Raw genomic sequence first — 20075 nt, forward strand, 5'->3', positions numbered from 1 at the left:
GGTAGGCGTGGCCCTGGGCCCCCACAGTTGGGCCCTCAGGAGCCTGTGAGCAGATCTTCCAGCACCCTGGCTCCTAGTGATCCTTCTTCGCTGTGAATTACAGGAGAGGTTCAGATGTGGCTGTTTAACCAGAGGGAGCCCCATCACATTTCTTCATGCAAGTTTGTCTTTACAAGTGTTCCCCTCTCATTTTGGAAACAACAACACATTTTTAATGGTCTTTCTACATGAGCAGCTACTTGGGACGGGAGGCATCTGTGTTCAGGACAAGCCTTTGTGGGTGCTGTGGCTCTCTGTGTGCATGTGTGTGTGCCCATATGTGAGGATGCAGCTGGCGGTAACTGAGAAAGCAGGAGCTCTGCAGTCCTCTGGGAGCCTGGGTTAATAGTCCTGGGATCTTGTGATTAATGCCCTCTCCCTGAACACCTGCAGAGCACCTCATACCTGTCAGCCTGACATATAGTTGCAGGTGCTTCTGTACATCAGACCCAGGTACCCACACTGGCAAGGGTCTCTGAGGAAGGATTAGCCGTTTGGCCCAAGGCTCAGGCTGTGTGGTTTGGCTGCCTCAGAGGGACTGGAAACACTGGGTGGTCAAACAGGTTGCGTTTTCTTAGAGCCATGTTGCAGGAACCCCCTGGGGGGTGGAGGGAGCCCTGAGCAGAGATTGAGGGCACCTGGGGCCTTTGTCTACTTTTCTAGTCCAAGAATCAGCTGTTACTTAGCTGTGTGACCTCGGCAAGTCATTTAACCTCTCTGGACCTGAATTCATTTATTTATAAAACTTTATAAGAGTTGAATAGGAAGTATAAGGATTCCGTTGAACATTTTGTTTCCAAGTGGAAGCCACCAGTCCCTGTGTGAGCCAGAATCCATCATCTGAACCAACTTAGAACAACGGCATTTTAGCACATGGAAGGTTCTTAGAGATCATCTGGGTCCGCCCCTTTCATTTTTACCCACGAGAAAACTGAGGCCTAAAGGGAGAGAGGGACTTGCCCAAAGCCCCAGGAGTGTGGGTGGCTCCCTATCATCTCCTCCCCTGGTTCTCAGAGTGGGACCCAATGAGCAGCCTCCGATTCCCTAGGGAATCTGTTAGAAATGCACTTTCTGAAGCTGCACCCCATACTTGCTAAGTCAGACCTTGGGATGGAGCCCAGCGGTGATCTGTGAAATTTGTGGCCTCACTGGTTAAGTCTAAGGCTTGCTAACATTTGGGAAAAATATAGCAACACGGCTGCCCCTTTAAGACCAGAAGAAAGACATTGGAAACCAGCAGGCTTCCCTGAGAGATTGGAGTGAAAGAAAGGGGTAGAGTAACATTACAGAGGAAAGGTATACACACTCTTCCCAGCTAACGCCAGGCTGCAGGTCTCCCAGTGCGAGGGCTCTGTGTCGGCGGTTCCTGTTGCAAGCTGGCATCTGAAGTTGGTCCGGCCACAGGCTGTCCTACAGCAAAGGGCCACGTCTTTCCCCCAGCTGAGCCCGGCTGTTCCCATCTGTGCCAGGAGAAGTGTGCCACTTTCACATCAGCAGGGTTGGCCGGCTAGTCATTCCAAGAAACGGATGTGTAGAAACACTGTGTTTTATGTGTGAACAGCAAGGTGTATATTTAGGTGTCCAGGTGCTCAGCTGTCAGCTCTCAGGGGGGAAAAATGATGGTATGTGCTTCAGAGTTCATTATATCTCCTAGGCAGACTCGTAGGTTTAAAGGGCTGCTTTAAAATAGCACATAATGGCTTCCATAAATCCTGGTTCCTAAGATACGGACATTTGTCACTCCCTAAAATGAGGTGTTTTTTTTTTGGTTTTTTTTTTTTTTGTTTTTTACATGTTCTTTATATTGGTTGGCTTAAGCATAAAAACTTGGGTTTTTAATAGTAGCTTTCATTCTGCATAATTCGAATCAAAGTCCATTTCCATTTCCACGAGGCTGTGTGAGCCCCGAGCTTGGCTGCCCCTGCCTGCCCATTAGTCTCAGCCACACCCAGGCCCAGGGCCCACGCCAGGCTGGCGGGGAGGACAGGCACTCCCAGGCCTGCACAGGAGTGGGTGGGATTTGGCTGCCAGAGATGGTCACGCAGTATATGGAGTTGTCTCCCAGAGTCAGAACTCCTGTTCCTTGCTTGTTGTGTCAGCCCAGGCAGAAAAGACTGAGCTCTCCTCCCTAGATTCCTGACTCATTCTCTAGTTCCTTGCTGGGACTTGCCACCATTACTGAATCCTAGCCCACCTGGTTGGGGATGCCCTCTCTAACCCTTGCAACTCCAACCAGGAGCCTGATTCCTCTAACCTTGCCCTTACCTACGGTCTTGTTCTCAATAACTTGAACATCCTGAATAACTGCCTTTTGTCCTTCCCACTGGGGCTGGATTTGGCCACCCTTGTCCCAAGCCAGGTGGGCTAAGGCTGTGTCCTATGAAGCCAGTACCAGGGCTCAGTGTGGGTCCTCGGTGGAACAAGGCAAAGAGGTGTATCAAAGCCAATGACCAAAGGCAGAGGCCCATAACCAGCAAGTAGAGCCTAGCTAACACGTTCCCAGGGCTAACCTGGTGTAAGGCACTACTCCGAGAGCTAACTCAGATTCACTCCTTTATTCTTCACACAAGCAGGTGAGGCAGGTAAGCATCAACAGAGAAGCCATCATATCCACAGTGTGTGCTACCATTACACCAGGGGTTGGCAAACTACAGCCCACAAGCCAAATCTGACCTGCCACCTGCTGTAGAAATAGTTTTCTTGGAATGCAGCCACACCCACTCATTTATGTACATTAGTTTCCTCTTCGCCCTGGTTTCATTTTCTCTAGTTGTAGTTACCCATGATCTACTGAAATGTGAAAATAATAAATGCAAAATTTCAGAAATAAACCATTCATATGTTTTAAATTGCGTGCCATTCTGAGTAGCAATGAAATCTCATGTCATCTAGCTCTATCCCACCCGAATATGAATCATCCTTTTGCCCAGTGTTATCCACGCTGTAGACACTAGCCATCTGTTAGTCAATTAGTAGTTGTCGAGGTTGTCAGATCCACTGACATGGTATCACAGTGCTTGTGTTCAAATCATCCTTATTTTACTTAATAGTGGCCCCAAAGCCATTCATACTACTTTTATTACAGAATGTTGTTACACATGTTCTGTTTTGTTATTAGTTATTAGAGGCCTGGTACACAAAATTTGTGGATCAGCCTGACCTATCCCTTCTTGCAGTCTGGTACCCCTTGAGGGATATCCACCTGCTGGCTTAGACCTGATCCGCCCCCCTCCCCCCTCCCCCCCACAAGCCAGCAGTCAGATATCCCTCTTACAGTCCAGGGCTCTTGCAGTCCTGGACCCCTCACTTCTTACCGCCCATTTGCAGGGAAGGTGGGAGAGACTCCTGCCACCACTGCTGTGAGTCCAGCTTCTGGCTGAGTGATGCTCCCCCTGTGGGAGCGCACTGACTACCAGGCAGCAACACCTGCGTTGAGCATCTGTCCCCTGGTGGTCAGTACACATCATAGCAACTGGCTGTTCAGCCAGTTCTGCCATTTGGTTGATTTGCATATTAGGGTTTTATTATATAGGATTGTTGTTAATTTCTTACTGTGACTAATTTATAAATTAAACTTTATCAAAGGCATATATGTATAGGACAAAACATAGTATATATAGAGTTTGGTACTATCTGTGATGTCAAACATCTATTGGGGGTCTTAGAACACATCCCCATAGGTAAAGGGGACTGCTGGATTGTCTATGGTTGCTTTCCCAGGCGTAGTTGAGTAGTTGTGACTGAAACCACATGACCAGCCAGGCCTAAACTAGTCACACTGGTCCGTTACAGGAAAAGGTTTGCAGCTTCTGTTTTACTTCCTACTTCCTGCACTTGACTTCCATGAATTTGAAAGCAGATTATTCCATGCATGTGCCAATGTGCATTTCCCTGGGGAATGGTCACAGTTTTCATCAGATTCTTAGATGAGAACCTTCCCAAAACAATAGAACTACAGCTTTAGGGAGTACTGAAAGCAGAGTTTGGGGTAGCCAAGTGCCGGCCCCAGCCCAAAGCACAGCAGCAGGAGACAGAGGCAGAGATCAGGAGCCAGCTGGCAAGTGGAACGATTCCATCAGAGCTAGTGGGGAACACACAGAGAGGTGGGAGTGTGACGGTCACAGTACCTGCCTTGCTTGGCATCTAACGGAGGCTGGACCAGTGTGGCTTCACGGTCAGGGATGTGCCCCCTCCAAAGCTCCTGGCCACCTGCTGGCCTCATATCGCTTGCTTCTTTGGAAAGCCTGGCCGGCAGCCCTGCCCTGCTTGTCCTGGGCATGCCTACCTGTGCAGTCTCAGTGGTGGAGGGTCAGGGATGAGTGTGTGGCTGTGCTGAGAGCAGTGCAGGGGCATGGTGGGCTCTTGACAATTGTGAACTCTCGTCCCTTTGCCTCACTATAGCCCTGAAGACCAAGTGTTCGAACCTCCCTTTTAGAGATGGCCAACATCACAATGACTGACCCCTCACTGGGGCAGGCAGAATGGCGGCCCCCCAGAGATGTGCACATCCTTATCTTTGGAGCCTTTGAGTATGTCACCTTCCAGGACAATGGAGAAGGAAGGTTGCAGGTGGAATTGTGTTTTTGATCAGCTACCCTGGATTATCCAGGTGGATCCAGAGTTATCATAAGGGATCCTTACCAGTAGATAAGGGTGTCAGGAGAGGAGCGCAGAGTGATGCCCTGTGAAAAGGACTCAACCCACTGTTTACTGGCCACGGAGGAAGAGAGCTCCAAGCCAAGGAGTGCAGGTGGCCGCTAGCAGCTGAAAATAAGGATTCAAGGATTCAAGTATCTATAATACTATCATCAACAACAAATACATTAACAAAGGAAAAAGAATCCAAGGAAATGGATGGTCCTCTAGAACTTCCAGAAAGGAACGCAGCCCTGCCAACACCTTGATTTTAGCTCAGTGAGACCCCGTCAGGCTCCTGACCTCCAAAAACGACAAGACAATAAATTTGTATTATCTTAAGCCACTACATGTGTGTTTCTTTGTTAGAGCAGCAACAGGAAATTAATATTTACCATGAGTTGGATAGTTTTCAAAGAACTTGACTGGCATCCACCCGCTCGCTTAATCTTTGCAATGAGCTAGAGATAAATATTAGTGGGTCCTTTAAGCAGATTCAACAGATGAGCAAGCTGAGCTTCAGAGAGGTTCAGGAGCTCGATGAAGGTCACACAGAGCTGTGAAGGGCAGAGAAGACTCAAGCCCCTGCAGCGGGTGGCCCTTTGCCCTGGCCCTGCCTTATCAAGAGACATTCTGGAGAAGCCTCTCTTCTTCTTCAAAACACTCTCCGGGTGCCAGAGGAAGCTCTCCCGGATTCACCTATGCCACGATGAATAAAATCGCTGTGCAGAGATTTTAATGGTGTCGGACCGGAGACTGTCAGGGCTCCTTTCCTCTGATTAGCTCCAAGCCCTTCCCTGTCAGATTCCACTGCTTTCTCTTCCCGGTTCTGAGGATTCCTGGAAGAGAGTGTGTAATTGTGGGGGGCTGCTGGCAAAAGACCTTCAGCTCGTGTATTAACGCCCCTCCAGAAGGAGGGGAGAGGGGAGACAGAATACCATGGTTTCTTAGTGTTAGGGCTCTTAGCACATCCAGGGTGCCCAACTACCAGTGGAGTCATCTTACAAAAGAGAAATAGAGGCCCAGTGTTGTGGGTTTGCCAGTGTTAGAGGTGGGGCTGGCCAAGGCCTCCGCTTCTCAGGCCAGCCTGCTTCGCTCCTGGCCTTGGCTGGGACCAGGCACCGTGGCTGGGTGTTGGCCCTCGACTGGGTGTTGGAAGAGGAGAAAGGGGAACACAGAGCAGAGACAGAAGGCAAAAGAGGCAGCCAGGGTGGCCTGCTGCTCAGGGTGAAATCCCTCCCTGTATTGGGGAGTGAATCCCGCCTCCTCAGCAGGGCTCCACCAATGAGCTTTGATGCTCTACAAATACAGTCTGGGCTTCCAGGTCAGGGAGGCCCAACCATCAGCCTCCTTAGTGGGGGTAATGGTGACCTCACATGGGCAGGGAACCAGCAGGCCAGAGTTTACTGAAAGTGATGAGAAATGTACATTTCAGAAAATTCAATAAGTCCTTTACTTTTTAACCCCAAATAAAACATTCAACTGTGCACCTCAAGAGTGGAAGAAAATTTTATAAATCATTGAATTGTACATTTGAAAAAGGTAAAATTTGTGGTATGTAAATTATACCCGAATAAAACTGATTTTTAAAAATAAAACGAGTGGAAGAAAGGAAGCATCCTTTAAGAACTTTTCTCAGGGATTCTCAGCAACGCTCTCTCCACCATTTCATGCTCAGCCTTCATCTTTCCAAAGCTGACTTCGCAGCCACTCCTGATGGCAGCCTGACTGTCCGTTCCTGTTCACAAGGGAAGGAAACGGAGGCCTGAAGGGGCTGTGAGGCTTGACCAGAGAGCGTGAGAGCAGACCCAAGAGAGAAGGGGTCCCCCAGAGTGCTCTGCTGGGAGGTCCAGAGACAGGACCATCTGTGCCCGTTCCTTGGATGACCTTAGACACAGGCTCATAGCTCCACAGGCCTGTGTCTAAGGTCAGGCTTGCCTGTCCCAGTTTCTCCTGCCTCCTCATCCCTGGGTTCAGGATCTTATCACCAAACACCCAAAGCGTCAGCTTTGAGCATGGCCTGAGGGGAGAAACCAAAATAGCCATGGCTGTCGGACTGGCTGCAGGGCAGAAGCTGGGTCCCCTCTCCTCCCACCCATGAAGCCTTTCTAGCCATCCCCTCTGCCTGAAACAGAGACATACAACAAACCGAGTAACCCACAGAAACAAGAAGGCTCCACCTCTTTCTTCAGAAAATATTCCTGAAGGGACCCTGACTGAAGGACCAGAAGCAGAGCTGCCACTTCCCATGAGGCTTGGACAGACAGGTCCCAGTGGGTTCTGTGTGCCCCCTTGGCCGGGCTCGACCAGTCCTCTGTCCCACCCCGAGGTGGGAGCCCCAAACCACATTGACCTGCAGCAGCAACCATGCAATGTTACCCTCCTAATGCTCTTTAGGATTCATCCTAAAATCCAAGGAGCCGAGATGGTGCTGGCCTTTTGCTCAGGAAGAGATCGGGGCTACAACCTCCCCTGCAGCTCTTCCAGAAGCCACCGGCACCTCAGAGCTGTCACCGAAGTGCATGGCAGGAGCTGGCAATGGGTCAGCTTCCAAAGATGGACATCTCCAGTAATGCGGTCCAGGAGAGGACAGGCGGTTGGAAGAGGACAGGGCTAGGCAGCATTACAGAGTCTGCTTTACTCCCAAACCCATTTCCTATCTGCTCCATTGCACAGTCTCCACAGCACCAAGACCCTGGAGCAAGAGCAGCCAGGCGAGCCCTCATCTGGGCTGCTCACTGAAGCAGCCATCCTCAGGCAGTATCCTTCAGGCATCAGTGACTTCGCGAACCTCAAAAGCCTTGGCAGGACGTCCAGATGTGTTTCTCGGACCTGGCTGATGAGCCTGTGGGCAGCGCTTAGAGATGCATAATTGCTTTTGTTGCATTAATTGCTCGAAGCTTTGGGAGCTGCTTTCCTGCCCCACTTCCCTCCTGTCTCCAGGAATTAGCCTGGAGGCTGTCAGGACCCGCACCGCACCGTAATTCTCAGCTCTCATTGGTGAGCTCTGAGTCAGGCACGGTGGGCATATCTCTGAGACCATATTGTGGCCTTGCCAGATGCCTCATGTGAGCACTGGCAGAACTTTCTAGAAAGCAGGTCATGCACAGTGGGGGGTGGAGGTTGTCTGCCATTAATCACATTCCATGGAACAGCCTGAGAAGCTCCTACAACCATACTGTTCCTCTTGGATGGCTCTGCTTATGTAAACTAGATAGGTGTTTGTCCTGGCCACACCTTCCCTGGCTTGGAGGTCCCATCGCTGACACAGCACTGGTGCCCTGCAGCGCCCTCTGGAGGGTTTCAGGGGGCCCTAGCAGACAGAAGAGTTACTGACACACACACACACACACACACACACCCCGCGCCCCCCATGACCTGCTGCCAGCAGGTGCCAGGCGCTGTGTAAGCAGTGGAGGTCCAGGGAGAACAAAGCAAATCTCTGACCTCCTGGAGCTCACCTTCTAGTCCGGGAAACAGCAAGATTAATAGAAAAGTACATAGGCAGGTGCGAGAGGCTGCCTATTGAATGTTTGGGGAAGGCCTTGCAGGGCAAGTGGCTTTGGAGTAAAGACATGAGGGGAGTCAGCACGAGGTGTAGAGGGAAGAGGGAAGCGCCAAAGGCACTGAGGTGAGATGCGCCAAGGGGGCTGTGGGAGGGGGTGAGCTCTGTGGGCTTGGGGTTCACATCACCCAGGGCCTTGAAAGCATTAGGAGAAACTCTGTCTTTCATGTCAAGGGAGACAGATGGGCATTAGGGGGTTCTTCACAGAGAAGGGCCTGGCATGGTGGTGTCTCCCCCAGCCTGTGGGTCTCCTCAGCCCTGCTGGGGCTTCCCTCCTGTCCACTCACGTGGTCGTGGTGAGTTGAAGTAGGCAGAGGAATTCCTCTGTCTGTGTGTTACACGTGCCACTTGAGATCCACGCGTGGCTGTCTGGGGAAATGGCCATTCAGTTTTCCCCTCTCAGTCTGTTTGTTCCTAGGTCCCAGACAAAGGCCTGGCTGGTGCAGAATGGGCTGTGATGACAGCCTCCCCATTATACTCAGAAGCCCCACCCCCCCAAACTCTCTGGCTCAGCTCTGAGCAGAGTTCATTGTGCCCTGCTCAATGAATGACCTCTGCCTTGGACAATCCTCAGCCCCCTGGATATATGCTTCTCTGGAGTCACCTTTGGTCAGGTTTTCCCAAATAGGTCTGAACCCCAGAAGGGGGCCACAGCCAGAGTCCACTCCCAGGAGGAGAGAGATCCAGGGGTCTGGCCCTTCACCACAGGTGTCCAGACACCTGTTGGCATGCAGAGTACCCAGCCTAGGGACTTGCCTGAGGTGTCTTTACCACCTCAGCATGTTAAAAATGGTCCTCTTTAGCTGATAGCCAAGTAGGTCTGATTTCTTACCGGAGAGGGAAGGGGGTCAATTTAGGATGGGTTAAATGCAGGCTAATTCTCTTTGGACACAGAGACCATTCATCTGGGGACTAGACAGCAGCAGCAGCTTTCAGAGTCAGGACCTCAAGGCAGTGCCATCTTCCCCATCTGAACTCAGGAGGTGTTGGTGGAAAAGCACCAGGCGGGGTTGTGGGGCTTCATGGGGCCTTAGCAGCAATATTTATTGAGCTAACATTATATACCAGGCACCATGCTGGGCTTCTTACAGGCACCATCTCTTGAATATGCACAAATGATCTAGGAAGAAGGAGCTGTTATTATCAACCCCATTTTACAGATGAGGAAATGGAGGCGTAAGATAAGCTAGACTAAACTGGTACATGGTAAAGCTGGAGTGCAAACCCCAGAATTCTGTTTCTGTAGCCAGTGCTCTTAACCAGTTATTGGAAAGGAAAGGAAAAGAGATGGAGTTAGCAGAGGCAAAGCCTCTTTACCTAAGAGATGTCAAATGTAAGGTGTAGAGCAGGGGACAGCACACTTAAAGGCCCAGATATAGTATTTTCCACTTTGTAGGCCAGACGGTCTCTGTTGTACCTACTCAACTCTGCCCTTGTAGCACTGAGACTCTTCTAATAAAGCTTTATGTATAAAACAGGTGTGGGCCAGATAGGGCCCTTGTACCATAGTTTGCCACTCATGGTGCAGAGGAAAATGTGAGGTTTGGAGGAAGCCAGACCTTTCTTATCCAAGACACCTAGGTGACTTTGGATTAGTCACTTAACCATTTTATCGTTGGATTCCTCATGTCCACTAACTAACCACTACGGGGTACTACTCATTAATTTATTTTAATATGATGTATTGAATCTCTTGAAAGAGCTACTCCCTGTGCTGGGAGCCAACCCACTTCAGGGAACAAGACATACATTTTCTTGCCCCCACATCATCATTCAGGACCCACTGCTTTCAAGTTTGCTGAGTAAAATCTCAAGTATAAAGGTAGAAGCTCCGGATAGGACTCAGGACTTTAATGTGTTTATAATGCAACATTACACAACACAGGCTAATTGAGAATCATAATTTTTCCATGAGCTGATCTCATTTTAGTAGGTAATATCCATTTAGGTATGTGAGAGCAGTAAAACTCCATTCCTGTTAAATATTATACGATTCAATTGGTTCCCTGATTTAGATTTTTACTACCCGCCATTCCAACTGTCTGAGTCATACATCATTTTAGAGATAACAAGGGCCTCCAAGATCACGCTGGCCCCATGCTTCTCTTCAAATAAGCCTCTTAGGGGAGAACAGGGGCTCCCTCACTTCTGGGATGGAGCTTTGAGCAGCCACCGCACCAAAGACTTTTGCTTTGTCATAGAAATGCACCCATAGTTTGCATTTTACTCTGTAATGTGTCCTAATCTAGTTAATGTGCCCGAGTTTCTCTCTGTAAGGCTCACTTGTAACCAAGATGAGACACCCAGCGTTGAAGACCCTGAAATCCTAGCCCATTGCCTATCTCCAGCCTGTACTTTATAGTTACCTGGCATCGTTGTGCCACGCACCTGCTGGCTCTATGTGGACACCTGAGGGGACATTGGCAAGTGTCCCCAGTCTGCCTCTGCTGTTCCTAACTTGCTGCTTCTTCTTTTTGGCCTGTCTCATTCCAGCTTCTGGCTCGCTCTCTCTCTCTCTCTCTCTCTCTCTCTCTCTCTCTCTCTCTCTCTCTCTTTTACATCATGCTTCTGAGCACAGAAGACATCTCTGTCCAGTCTCTCTGATCTCTGACCTTGAATGGTTTAATCTGACTACCTGCCCCTTGGAATGAATGTCAAAGTTCTGACCCATCAGCCTATGTCCTGGCAAGACCTACCTATTACCCCCATGAAAGAGGAATGTAAATGAGCTGCCAGGTGTCCCTTGCTATAGCACCCTTAATTACCACTTATTCTGAGCCATACGCTGGTCTAAGTGCTTTGGGTTCATTATTTTATGTCATCCTCACAGATCTCAGGGCTAGGTGGGTGGGTATTATTATTCCTGCAGTACAGGTGGGGAAGTCCAGGCATAGAGAGGTTGAGTGTTTGCTTGTGGCCCTGTGGCAGAGAATGGTGGAGCAGGGATTTATTTGAATCCGTGTCTATGTGAATTCAAAACCTCTGCTCTTATCGGTAATAATGCCTCCTCTGTTTTCTTGGAATGTTCCATGCAAACCATGACCTGGTGTGGGGACTGCCCCCACAAAGTCTACCAGGGGCCCCATAAGCAGTGCCAGAGTGTGGGTGGATTGGCTATCCCTGGTGCCACAGATGGTGGGCAGAGTCTGGAAGCAGCAGGAGGCAGTCTGGCTGGGGGTCCTTGGTGAATGTCATGTGGGGGGCCAGGCAACTCACAGCAGGATCAGACAGTGGAGAGGGAGATGGGCTGGTAAGAACCAGGCAAGGGAGCAGACCCTCAGCTGGGGGACCTGGGTGTGGGGCAGGCTTAGGGCTGGCAGGGAAAGGGGAGATACAATCTGGGGAAAGAGAAGCAGAAACCTGTTGTAGTGCTGGGACCACATCTCTGGCGGGGAATCAGACTGGGAAAGGAGGGGTTTCAGGTTGAAGCCATTGGGCATCAGGGTCGCATCCATCAGCCTCCCAGTAGACCCCGGTGGGTATATTTCTATATCCCTCGTGCCTAGTGAATATTGGGTGGATGGATGAATGAATGAATGGATAGATGGATAAATGAGTTCAATGAAACATGAAGAACCCAGTCTCTCCTCCTTCTGCCCCCAAAGATGGTGCTAAGAAAGTTTACCCAAAGAAAGGGTGAGGAAGGGAAAGGGGTTGTCATGGCATATGCAGGGGTGCGCTCTGACCCACTGTCTTCTTGTCCCTTCTTTCTCCAGAGGCTCCCGCCAAGCCCGAGGAGGCCGAGGCTGAGCCCTTCACAGACTCCTCTCTGTTTGCACACTGGGGCCAGGAGCTCAGCCCCGAAGGCCGGCGCATGGCCCTGAAGCAGTTCCAGTACTACGGCTACAACGCCTATCTCAGTGACCGCCTGCCCCTCGACCGGCCCCTGCCGGACCTCAGACCCAGTGGGTGAGCAGAGTCAGTGGCTGGGCTCTCATTGACCTGTGGGGAGACGGGGTCACCACAGCACTGGCACAGAGCCAGGACTGGGCATGGACTCCGGTGTCCTTCCCCTGCTTCAGCCAGGGTCTGTCCTTTTCGGCCAGCATTGGGCAAGTCGCCCTCCGTTTCTCCTTCCTCAGCCTCAGTTTCTCCTTCTGCTAAGCAGGGGGAAGGCTTCCTTCCATCTGAGATTTTGAGAGTTAATCACCTAATTTACTTTGTAAGGGCACTAGAATCATCTAGTGGAGCAGGGATTTATTTGAGTTTTTAACAGGAATTAAAAATTCCTGTTAATAAGTAAATTTAACCCAATTGTTGCATTTTTATGAACAATTATGTTTTTCTATAAATTAGTTTCTTTAAAGTACATCCATCTTCCAGGGCTAACAAGTCATTACACCCGACAGAGAAGTCCATCTTGACTTCTCTCTTTGTTACAGAAGATGTTCCTTTAAGGTTCAGTTAGAATTTTTATTGCTCCTAATTATTAAAAATGTGGGCACGTACCACAGCTGAGAAAATCTCATTAACTTCTGTGAGCTCACCCCACACCTTCTTTCCCCCTCTTCCTCCTCATTTAAAAAATGGTCTTAAAGCTGCAAATGACCGTGAGCTTATATCTAGAGCGTTTAGGAAAGATTTTGCTGCTGGTTTTGGAGACTGTGTTCTTTTGGGGAGGGGAGTTCGGTTTAATTCTGTGGACACTTATTGAGCAGCTGCTGTGTGCAGTGTAATGTTGTATGGTTTTTCCTGGCTCAGAGAGAACCTGGCCGGGTTCTAGAGATGCAAGGGCCACTGAGGACCTACTAGGGAAGAGGGGTATATGTTCACTTAAAGGATGTTTATTGAGCACTTCCTGTGTGCCGTCATAGTCTAGGCACAGGGATAGAGCAGTGAATAAAACAGACAGAAATCCTTGCCCTCTAGTTGGGGGAAGACATATAATAAACAAAACCAATACGTCATCTAGGTGGATGTTAGATGGCAGTAAATGCTCCAGAGAAACATGAAGTGGGAAAGAGAGACAGGGCCAGGCTGGAATAGGAGAAGGGGTTGACGTTTTAATGAAGTGGTCAGAGAAGGCCTCACTGAGATGGTGACACCTGAGCAATGACCTAGAGATGAAGAAGCAAGTCATGTGAATACCTGGAGGGAAAACTTTCTAGGCAGAGAGACCAGCAAGTGCAAAGGTCCTGAGGCAGAAGTGTGCTGGGAACGTTTGAAGAAGAGGAAGGAAGCTCATGTGGCTGGAACAGAGCAAGCAAGAAGGCTGGAGGTAGAGACAGGCTTGGAGGGGCAACAGATCAAAGAGGGCAGTGGTTCTCCATCTTGGCTGCGTGTTGGACTCACCTGGCAGCTTTAAAATACTCCTGATGGCCAGGCTCACCCAGACTAATTAGATAAGCATTTCCAGAGGTGGCACTCAATATCCATATTGTTTATAGTTCTCAGGTAATTTCAGCAGACAGGCGACGTGGAGAATGGCAGAGAAGGACTTTGTGGGCAGCTGCGAGGCATGCGGCTTTTACTCTCTAAGATGGGGGTCTGTGGGAAGAGCTTGAGCAGATTAATAATGGGCTTCGGTTGTCATTTTCAATCGCCTTTCTGGCTGTGGTGTTGAGAACAGACCGAAGGGGCCAGGGTGAAAGCAGGGAGACCAGTTAGGAGGTTCCTGCAGAAATCTAGGTGAAAGGCGGTGATGGCTTGGACCATGACAGCAGTGGGGCAGATGCTGAGATAAGGTTGGATTCTGGGAATATCCTGAAGGTGACTTTAGTTAGGTTCCACAGGATCTCGCCCTCTGGGAGTGCTGCAGAGACCACACCTGGGGCTGGGGAGAATCATATCTGATGTGAGCAAAACCCAGAGACTCTGGTGAAAGTGTCCCAAAAGGAGTTTGGGCCCCAGATCTCCCGCAGGGTCTTGGCCATGACCTCGGCCAGCACAGGAGCTGCTGCTAGCTCTGACACAAAACACAGGCCCACCTCTGATGCAAAGCACGTGTTTGTTTCAAATGAAAAGGGAAATAAGAAGGAATCCAAGGAAAGGGTGGATCTTACAGACTACAGCATGGCTATCACAGGGAGGGGTATTCACACAGGGCTTGACTCAACGAGAATGCCCCTCCATTTGGACCACGCCCACCTGCAATGAAGGCAGCAAAGGCTGGTCTATTCTTCCCATTCAGAGTCATGGAAACGGAGGAGCAGAAAGAGTAAGAGTTCTGTCCGAGGTCACACCATCACCCTTCATTGAGGGTGGTGCCCTGCAGGCTGTTTCTTTCTATTCCCGAGGGAGAGCAACGGGAAGCTGGAGGGTGGTGGGCCCGGAGGCCATGCGGCCTTTCTCAGAAGGGCAGGCTCCCTGGCAGGCAAGTTCCTCTCCAGAGGGAGCATTTACAGAGGCAGCCTGGACTGAGAAAGCGTCCCTGCAGGACTCCAGGTGGTCAGACCCCACAGTTTCCCTGTGAACCGCTGGAAAGGAGCAGACATCACAAAGAAAGTCGTTCCCTCTATACAGAGCTTCAGTTTATGGAGTTTCCATACCTCCCCCACTTTTCGTCAGCCCCTTTTCGTAGCTGGGAGAACGCAATCTCTGAGAAGAGGCAGAGGGAGCTTCCTGCTCCTCCACGAGGGCTCCCTCAGTGGCTCATCCACGAGGTTTCTCTTCGCACAAGTGCTTAGAGGCTCTGTGCACGGCCTCCGTGCAGACACATCCAGACAGGAGAGCTGTTGGGGACCACTCCAAGCAAGCATGTGCGGAGGTAAAACAGTGCCTCTCCTTCTGTTAGTTTCCATAAAAACATCCTCACCTTGTCACAGGTCTTTGCTGGGCTTATCCTGCTTACCTCAGTTTGGAAACATCTTTTCCATATCTCTTACTATCATCCCATTTCAAATCACGCTGGCAAATATTTACGTAGCATGACCCATGCTTTCTGGGACAAGTTTGGCACTTTGGTTACATTAACTCTTTGACTCCCCAGAGGAACCTCTGTAATAGATGCTAAACACACGTTTTTCCTTTACTCCTTTCCTTACTCACACTCACAATCCTTCTGGCCCCAGGTGAGTAGTTTTTCTCCCTGAGTTAACCAATTCCCTGACAAGGCTGGGTGTCCTACAATTCAATTTCATTTCAACACTGGTTAGCATCAGATCCCACAGGTTAAGGGCTCAGCAGCCCCGTCTGCTCTCACTTCACATGCCAGGCACAAGTCCCCGGCTGTCACTGGCATCTATTTTTTACCAACAGATATAAGTTGGGGTTCCCACAATCCCTCCTTGGGTTCAGTAATTTGCTCACAGAACTCAGGGAAACACTTGTGTTTACCAGTTTATTATAAAGGATATGATAAAGGACTCTGATGAGTGGTCCGATGAAGAAGTCCCAAGAGCAGGACCTTCTGTGGAGTTGGGGTGGGTCACTCTCCTAGTAAGTGGATGTGTTCACCAGCCCAGAAGCTCTCGAAATCCCACAGGTTAGGGATTTTTATGGATGCTTCATCACATAGGCATGATCGATCCTTAACTCATTGTCCAGCCCCTCTCCTCCCTCCAAAGGATAGGAAGTAGGGCTGAAAGCTTCAAACTGCTACTCGGCCTCTTTTCTTAGCTGGTCTTTCAGGTAACCAGCCCTCATGTAGGAAGGAGCCCACCAGGAGTCACCTCATTAGGTCAGAAACTGCTATTACTGTCCAGGAAATCCCAAGGGTTTTAGGAGCTCTGTATCAGGAACCAAGGTCAAAGACCAAATATGAACAGAAATAGCTTAATATCTATTTATATAAAAAGCCAGCAACCAAAACACTGTAATGACCAGACCAGAACAACCAGTCACTATGACATGACACTGCTGCCAGCGAACCACAGATCAGGGGGTGGGGCCTGCCAGTCAACCTCTGGCAGCCCCTCCCCCTGGGTGGCCCCACCCCCAATGGGCCCCCACCACCCCGATGGGTCCATGGACCCTCCCCCCATCCAGCTCTGCCCCTGATAGGGCCCCCCCACATACCAATTGGGGGTGAGGTCCATTGGCCAATCGCCCTTGGTCAATCTTCCCAGCTAGCCCAGTCCTGATTGGCCCAATTAGGAGCAGGCTGGCTTACTAATCTCCCACGGGATCCTCCTCCTGATTGGCCCAGCCCCAATCAGCCCCAATAGGGGCTGGCCGGACCTCACCATGCACAAATTTGTGCACTGGGCCTCTAGTGTGTGTGTGTGTGTGTGTGTGTGTGTGTGTGTGTGTGTATTTCTTATAATTTTACAGTAGCATTATTAGTCTCCATTTTACAGAAGAGGAAACTGAGTACAGAAAGATTATATATCCGCTTCAGGTCACTTGCTGGCAGAGCTGGGGTTTGAACCCAGCCAGTCTGGCAAAGGAATTTGTGCTTGTGACTGTCACGGTGCTTTGCTGCTTTAAAAGAGTACTAAGCTGATCAGCTCTTCTGATTGGGAAGGTCTGCATCTCAGTACTGGAAAAAATGTCTTAGTCAACATCAAACTTGTTATCTGGGTGGAGAGTGATGCCATGCTAGGGCGAATGTTGGATTTGGAGCCAGTGGGTGAGGGTACGAGCATCTGGGCAGGAAACCAGTCTCCAGGAGAATCATGCCAGGTGACTCTTGCTTGCCCTCCCTCCTGTTACCTGTGCTTTACCCTTGGGGAAATCTGCCCCGGAGGTGTCCTTGGAACGTGCACTTTGCTCTTTGTGTTCTTGGCTTTGCTCTTCCAAGTTCTAACCTTGACGTTATTCTTGGCTTTATTCCTGGACCAGAAAGTGGGTGTTCCAGATCCTGCCCCATCCTTCCTCTCCTCACCTCTGGCCAGTCTCTCTCTCTCTCTCTCTCTCTCTCTCTCTCTCTCTCTCTCTCTCTCTCTCTCTCTTTCTCTCTCTCTCTCTTTCTCTCTGTCTCTCTCTCTCTCTCTGAAAGATGACTTACCTTGCCTCCTATCTGAGAAAGGACTGCTCTGTGCTCAGTGCCCTATACATAGGGTAAGACAAAACCAGAAGGAAAACTGTCCATCCAACTGGTTGCTAGACTCCATTAATTTATTTATCCAATAACCATTATTGAGCACCTAGTGTGTTCCAGGCACCGAGTAAGCATCAGTCAGGGAAACCTCAAGGAGTTTCCACTGCAGTGGGAATCCAGAGTGCAAGGCAGGCGATCAGAAAACCGGCCCACAATCTCCTGGCCTCCATGGGGAGGAGTCACCCTTGCAAGTGTCTAGTTAAGTCAGGGGCTGGACTTGATGGCAGAGAAACCCTGCCCTTCTGTGGAGAGAGACGGGGCCCGCAGCGTGGTGTCTGCAGTGAGCCTCCTCTTACCTGTGTGACGCCCCTCCCCTGGAAGAGGAAGGACAGGGGAGCAGGAAGTCAGTCGGCAGCTCTTTCAGCCACATCCAGGCTCTTTGGACAGAGAGAGGACAAACTTTCTCTGGGCACCAGGATACTTTGCTTTTGGGGAAATGAAAGGGCCATTCATTCTCCCTGTGTTGTTGCAACAAGACCACTGGCCATCCAGGTGGGAAAACCTGGGGACACTGGACATGGGCTGTATGGCTGGTAAGCCTCCTAGACCTCAGCCCATGAAAGGCTTTGCCAGATCTGGTGGGGAGAGGAGGGTTGGCTTGCCTGCTTGCTTCCTGGATTGAGAGGATATCAGGACCTCAGGACTGAAGGGAGAAAAGCTGCATCTCAGCCTGGCTGGGTTTGGCTTTATTGCTCATGCCCCAGTCCAAGCTCCACACCTTCTTGTGGCTCCTGCTCCCAGCACCCACCCTTCTCCTCCTTATCTGTAGGGACCAAAGTAACCTCCTGGGAGCCAAAAGAGAAAAAGGAAAAAACAAGCCTTGATTGGCGGGTGGACTACATAGGTATATCATTTGTCAAAACACATCAAACTGTGTACTTAAGATGTGTGCATTTTTGCATGTAAATTCATTATCAGGGATGTGTGTGTGTATGTGTGTGTGCTTTTTTTAAAGTGAGGGTGTGAGAAAGAGATCAGGGAAGTCCTTTGCCTAAAAGATGGAGGGGGAGGATGGAAGAGACATCTTCTGAGAGGCCGAGGGTTTTGAGAAGACAGTTGTGGTTGTGGGGAAGGATGATGATGGGGGTGGCGGTGGTTAAAGCCAGCTTGCCACCCCAGTGACAGCAGCTCAGGCAGGTGGCATGTGGGTGACCACAATTCCACAGCAGCAGGCACACTGAATTTTTTCCTACAGGCAGTGGTTGTTATTTCCAAACAGAGCCCGGGGGCATTTGGGGGAGAGTAGGAGAAGGGGCCTTCCAGTGCCAAGCTTCAGGGCTGTCACGTTGCCATGGCAACTCTCTGGCCTTCCTCCAAGGTAGCTCAGGGCAGAGCCTCAGGCAGGTGCTGCTTCCTGCCTCTTGCTGGCAGATCCTCAGAGGCTCCTGAGTAAATGATGTCACCTTTCTCTCCTGCAGTCCCCTGAGGTCCTCTCCCTCCCTTGCAGAGGGTAGGGTGGACTGGCTCTTTGATTGACTGGTGTGTTAGGGCCTGAAGCTGAGGCATGAGGGATTTTAAAGGACAGACTATTTTCTGCAGCCCCGGGTGGGAGCAGCTGGGACAGATCCACACCCACACACCGACAAAGGAGCCTGGGCCCTGAGCTGGAGAGACCGTGTGTGAACATCCAAGAGGAAAGGAACAGGACAGGATAATAGCAGAGAGAATGCATCCTGGAGCCAGGGACTCCCTCTGGAGCATGTCAGGGTCCATCCAAGGTGGCCTTGGGTGTTGGCTACCACCACCCTGGCTGGGTGTGCCCACAGGTTTGCATGTATGGATTGGAGTTCATGGTCTCTAGGTAGATATCTAAGGCTCAGTTTTGGGGCCAACAGGACTGGCTCTATGTGTGTATATGGTGGGTAGAATAATGGCTTCCCTAGGATGTCCATATCCTAATGCCCAGAACCTGAGAATATGGTGTGTCATGTGGCAAAGAATGAAGGTTGCAGATGAAAATAAAGGTGCCAATGCACCGACTTCAAAATGAGATTCTTCTGGGTAATCTAGATGGGCCCAATGTTATTGCAAGGTCACTGAAAAGTGGAAGAGAGGTGGAAGAGGCAGAGATGGCAATGTGAGAAGGACTTGACCAACTGCTGCTGGCTTTGAATTTGGAAAAGAGCTATAAGCCAATGAATGTGGGCAGTCTTTAGTTGATTTTTTTTTTTTAATACAACCTTGGTGTATTGGAATGGTGCTTTAACCAACTGAACTACCCAGCCAAAGGTCTGGGCAGCCTTTAGATAGATACTGGAGAAAGTGCATAAAGACATTATCACCTTGAGCATCCAGAAAACACTGCAGTCCTACCGGCACCTTGATATTAGCCCAGTGAGACCTCGAGAATGATAAGATAATAAATGTGTGTTGCTTTAAGCCATCAAGGCCGTAGCAATTTCTTACAGCAGCAACATTAGTGTTAGGAAACTAATATAGCATGCAACAGGAGCCCAAGAAAGCTGCAAGGACTTGGCTTAAAGTTCTTTGCTTACTTTGTTAAAATTCTGAATAAGTTTTTGACAGGGGCCACCAAAGTTTTTTTTTTTTTTTGCGCTGGGCCCCACAAAGTATGTAGCTGGTTCTGGGGGAGCAGAGGTGGGTCCAGGTATTGGGGCTGTGAAAACTGCTTAAAGTCTGGTGTGTGTGTGTGTGTGTGTGTGTGTATATGTGTGTTTCACTGAGGTAGTTATTGTTTTCATTTTATATAGTAGAATCCTGAGTATTTGAAAGGTCAAGGAACTTGTTTAAGTTCCCACAGACAGTATGTGGCAATGAGTGGTTTTACCTGGGTCTTGTGTCTCCAAACACTACCTCAGCACCCGTGGCTCACTCTGCTCAGGTGAGCTTTTCTAG

At 49.9% G+C, this 20075-nt stretch overlaps 1 protein-coding gene across 5 annotated transcripts in view; it reads left to right on the top strand.

Annotated features, from left to right (window-relative positions):
* Window positions 1–20075, top strand: part of GALNT18 (polypeptide N-acetylgalactosaminyltransferase 18) — a 283370-nt gene that overhangs the window by 132073 nt on the left and 131222 nt on the right. For all 5 annotated transcript variants that reach the window (XM_045578125.1, XM_045578124.1, XM_036426687.2 and 2 more), the window contains exon 2: window positions 11956–12148. In XM_045578125.1, the coding sequence (XP_045434081.1) occupies window positions 11956–12148 (193 nt within the window). The remainder of the gene's footprint in view (window positions 1–11955; window positions 12149–20075) is intronic.

This window comes from Pipistrellus kuhlii, unplaced genomic scaffold (assembly GCF_014108245.1).
Source record: "Pipistrellus kuhlii isolate mPipKuh1 unplaced genomic scaffold, mPipKuh1.p scaffold_m20_p_9, whole genome shotgun sequence".
NCBI classification, from domain to species: domain Eukaryota; kingdom Metazoa; phylum Chordata; class Mammalia; order Chiroptera; family Vespertilionidae; genus Pipistrellus; species Pipistrellus kuhlii.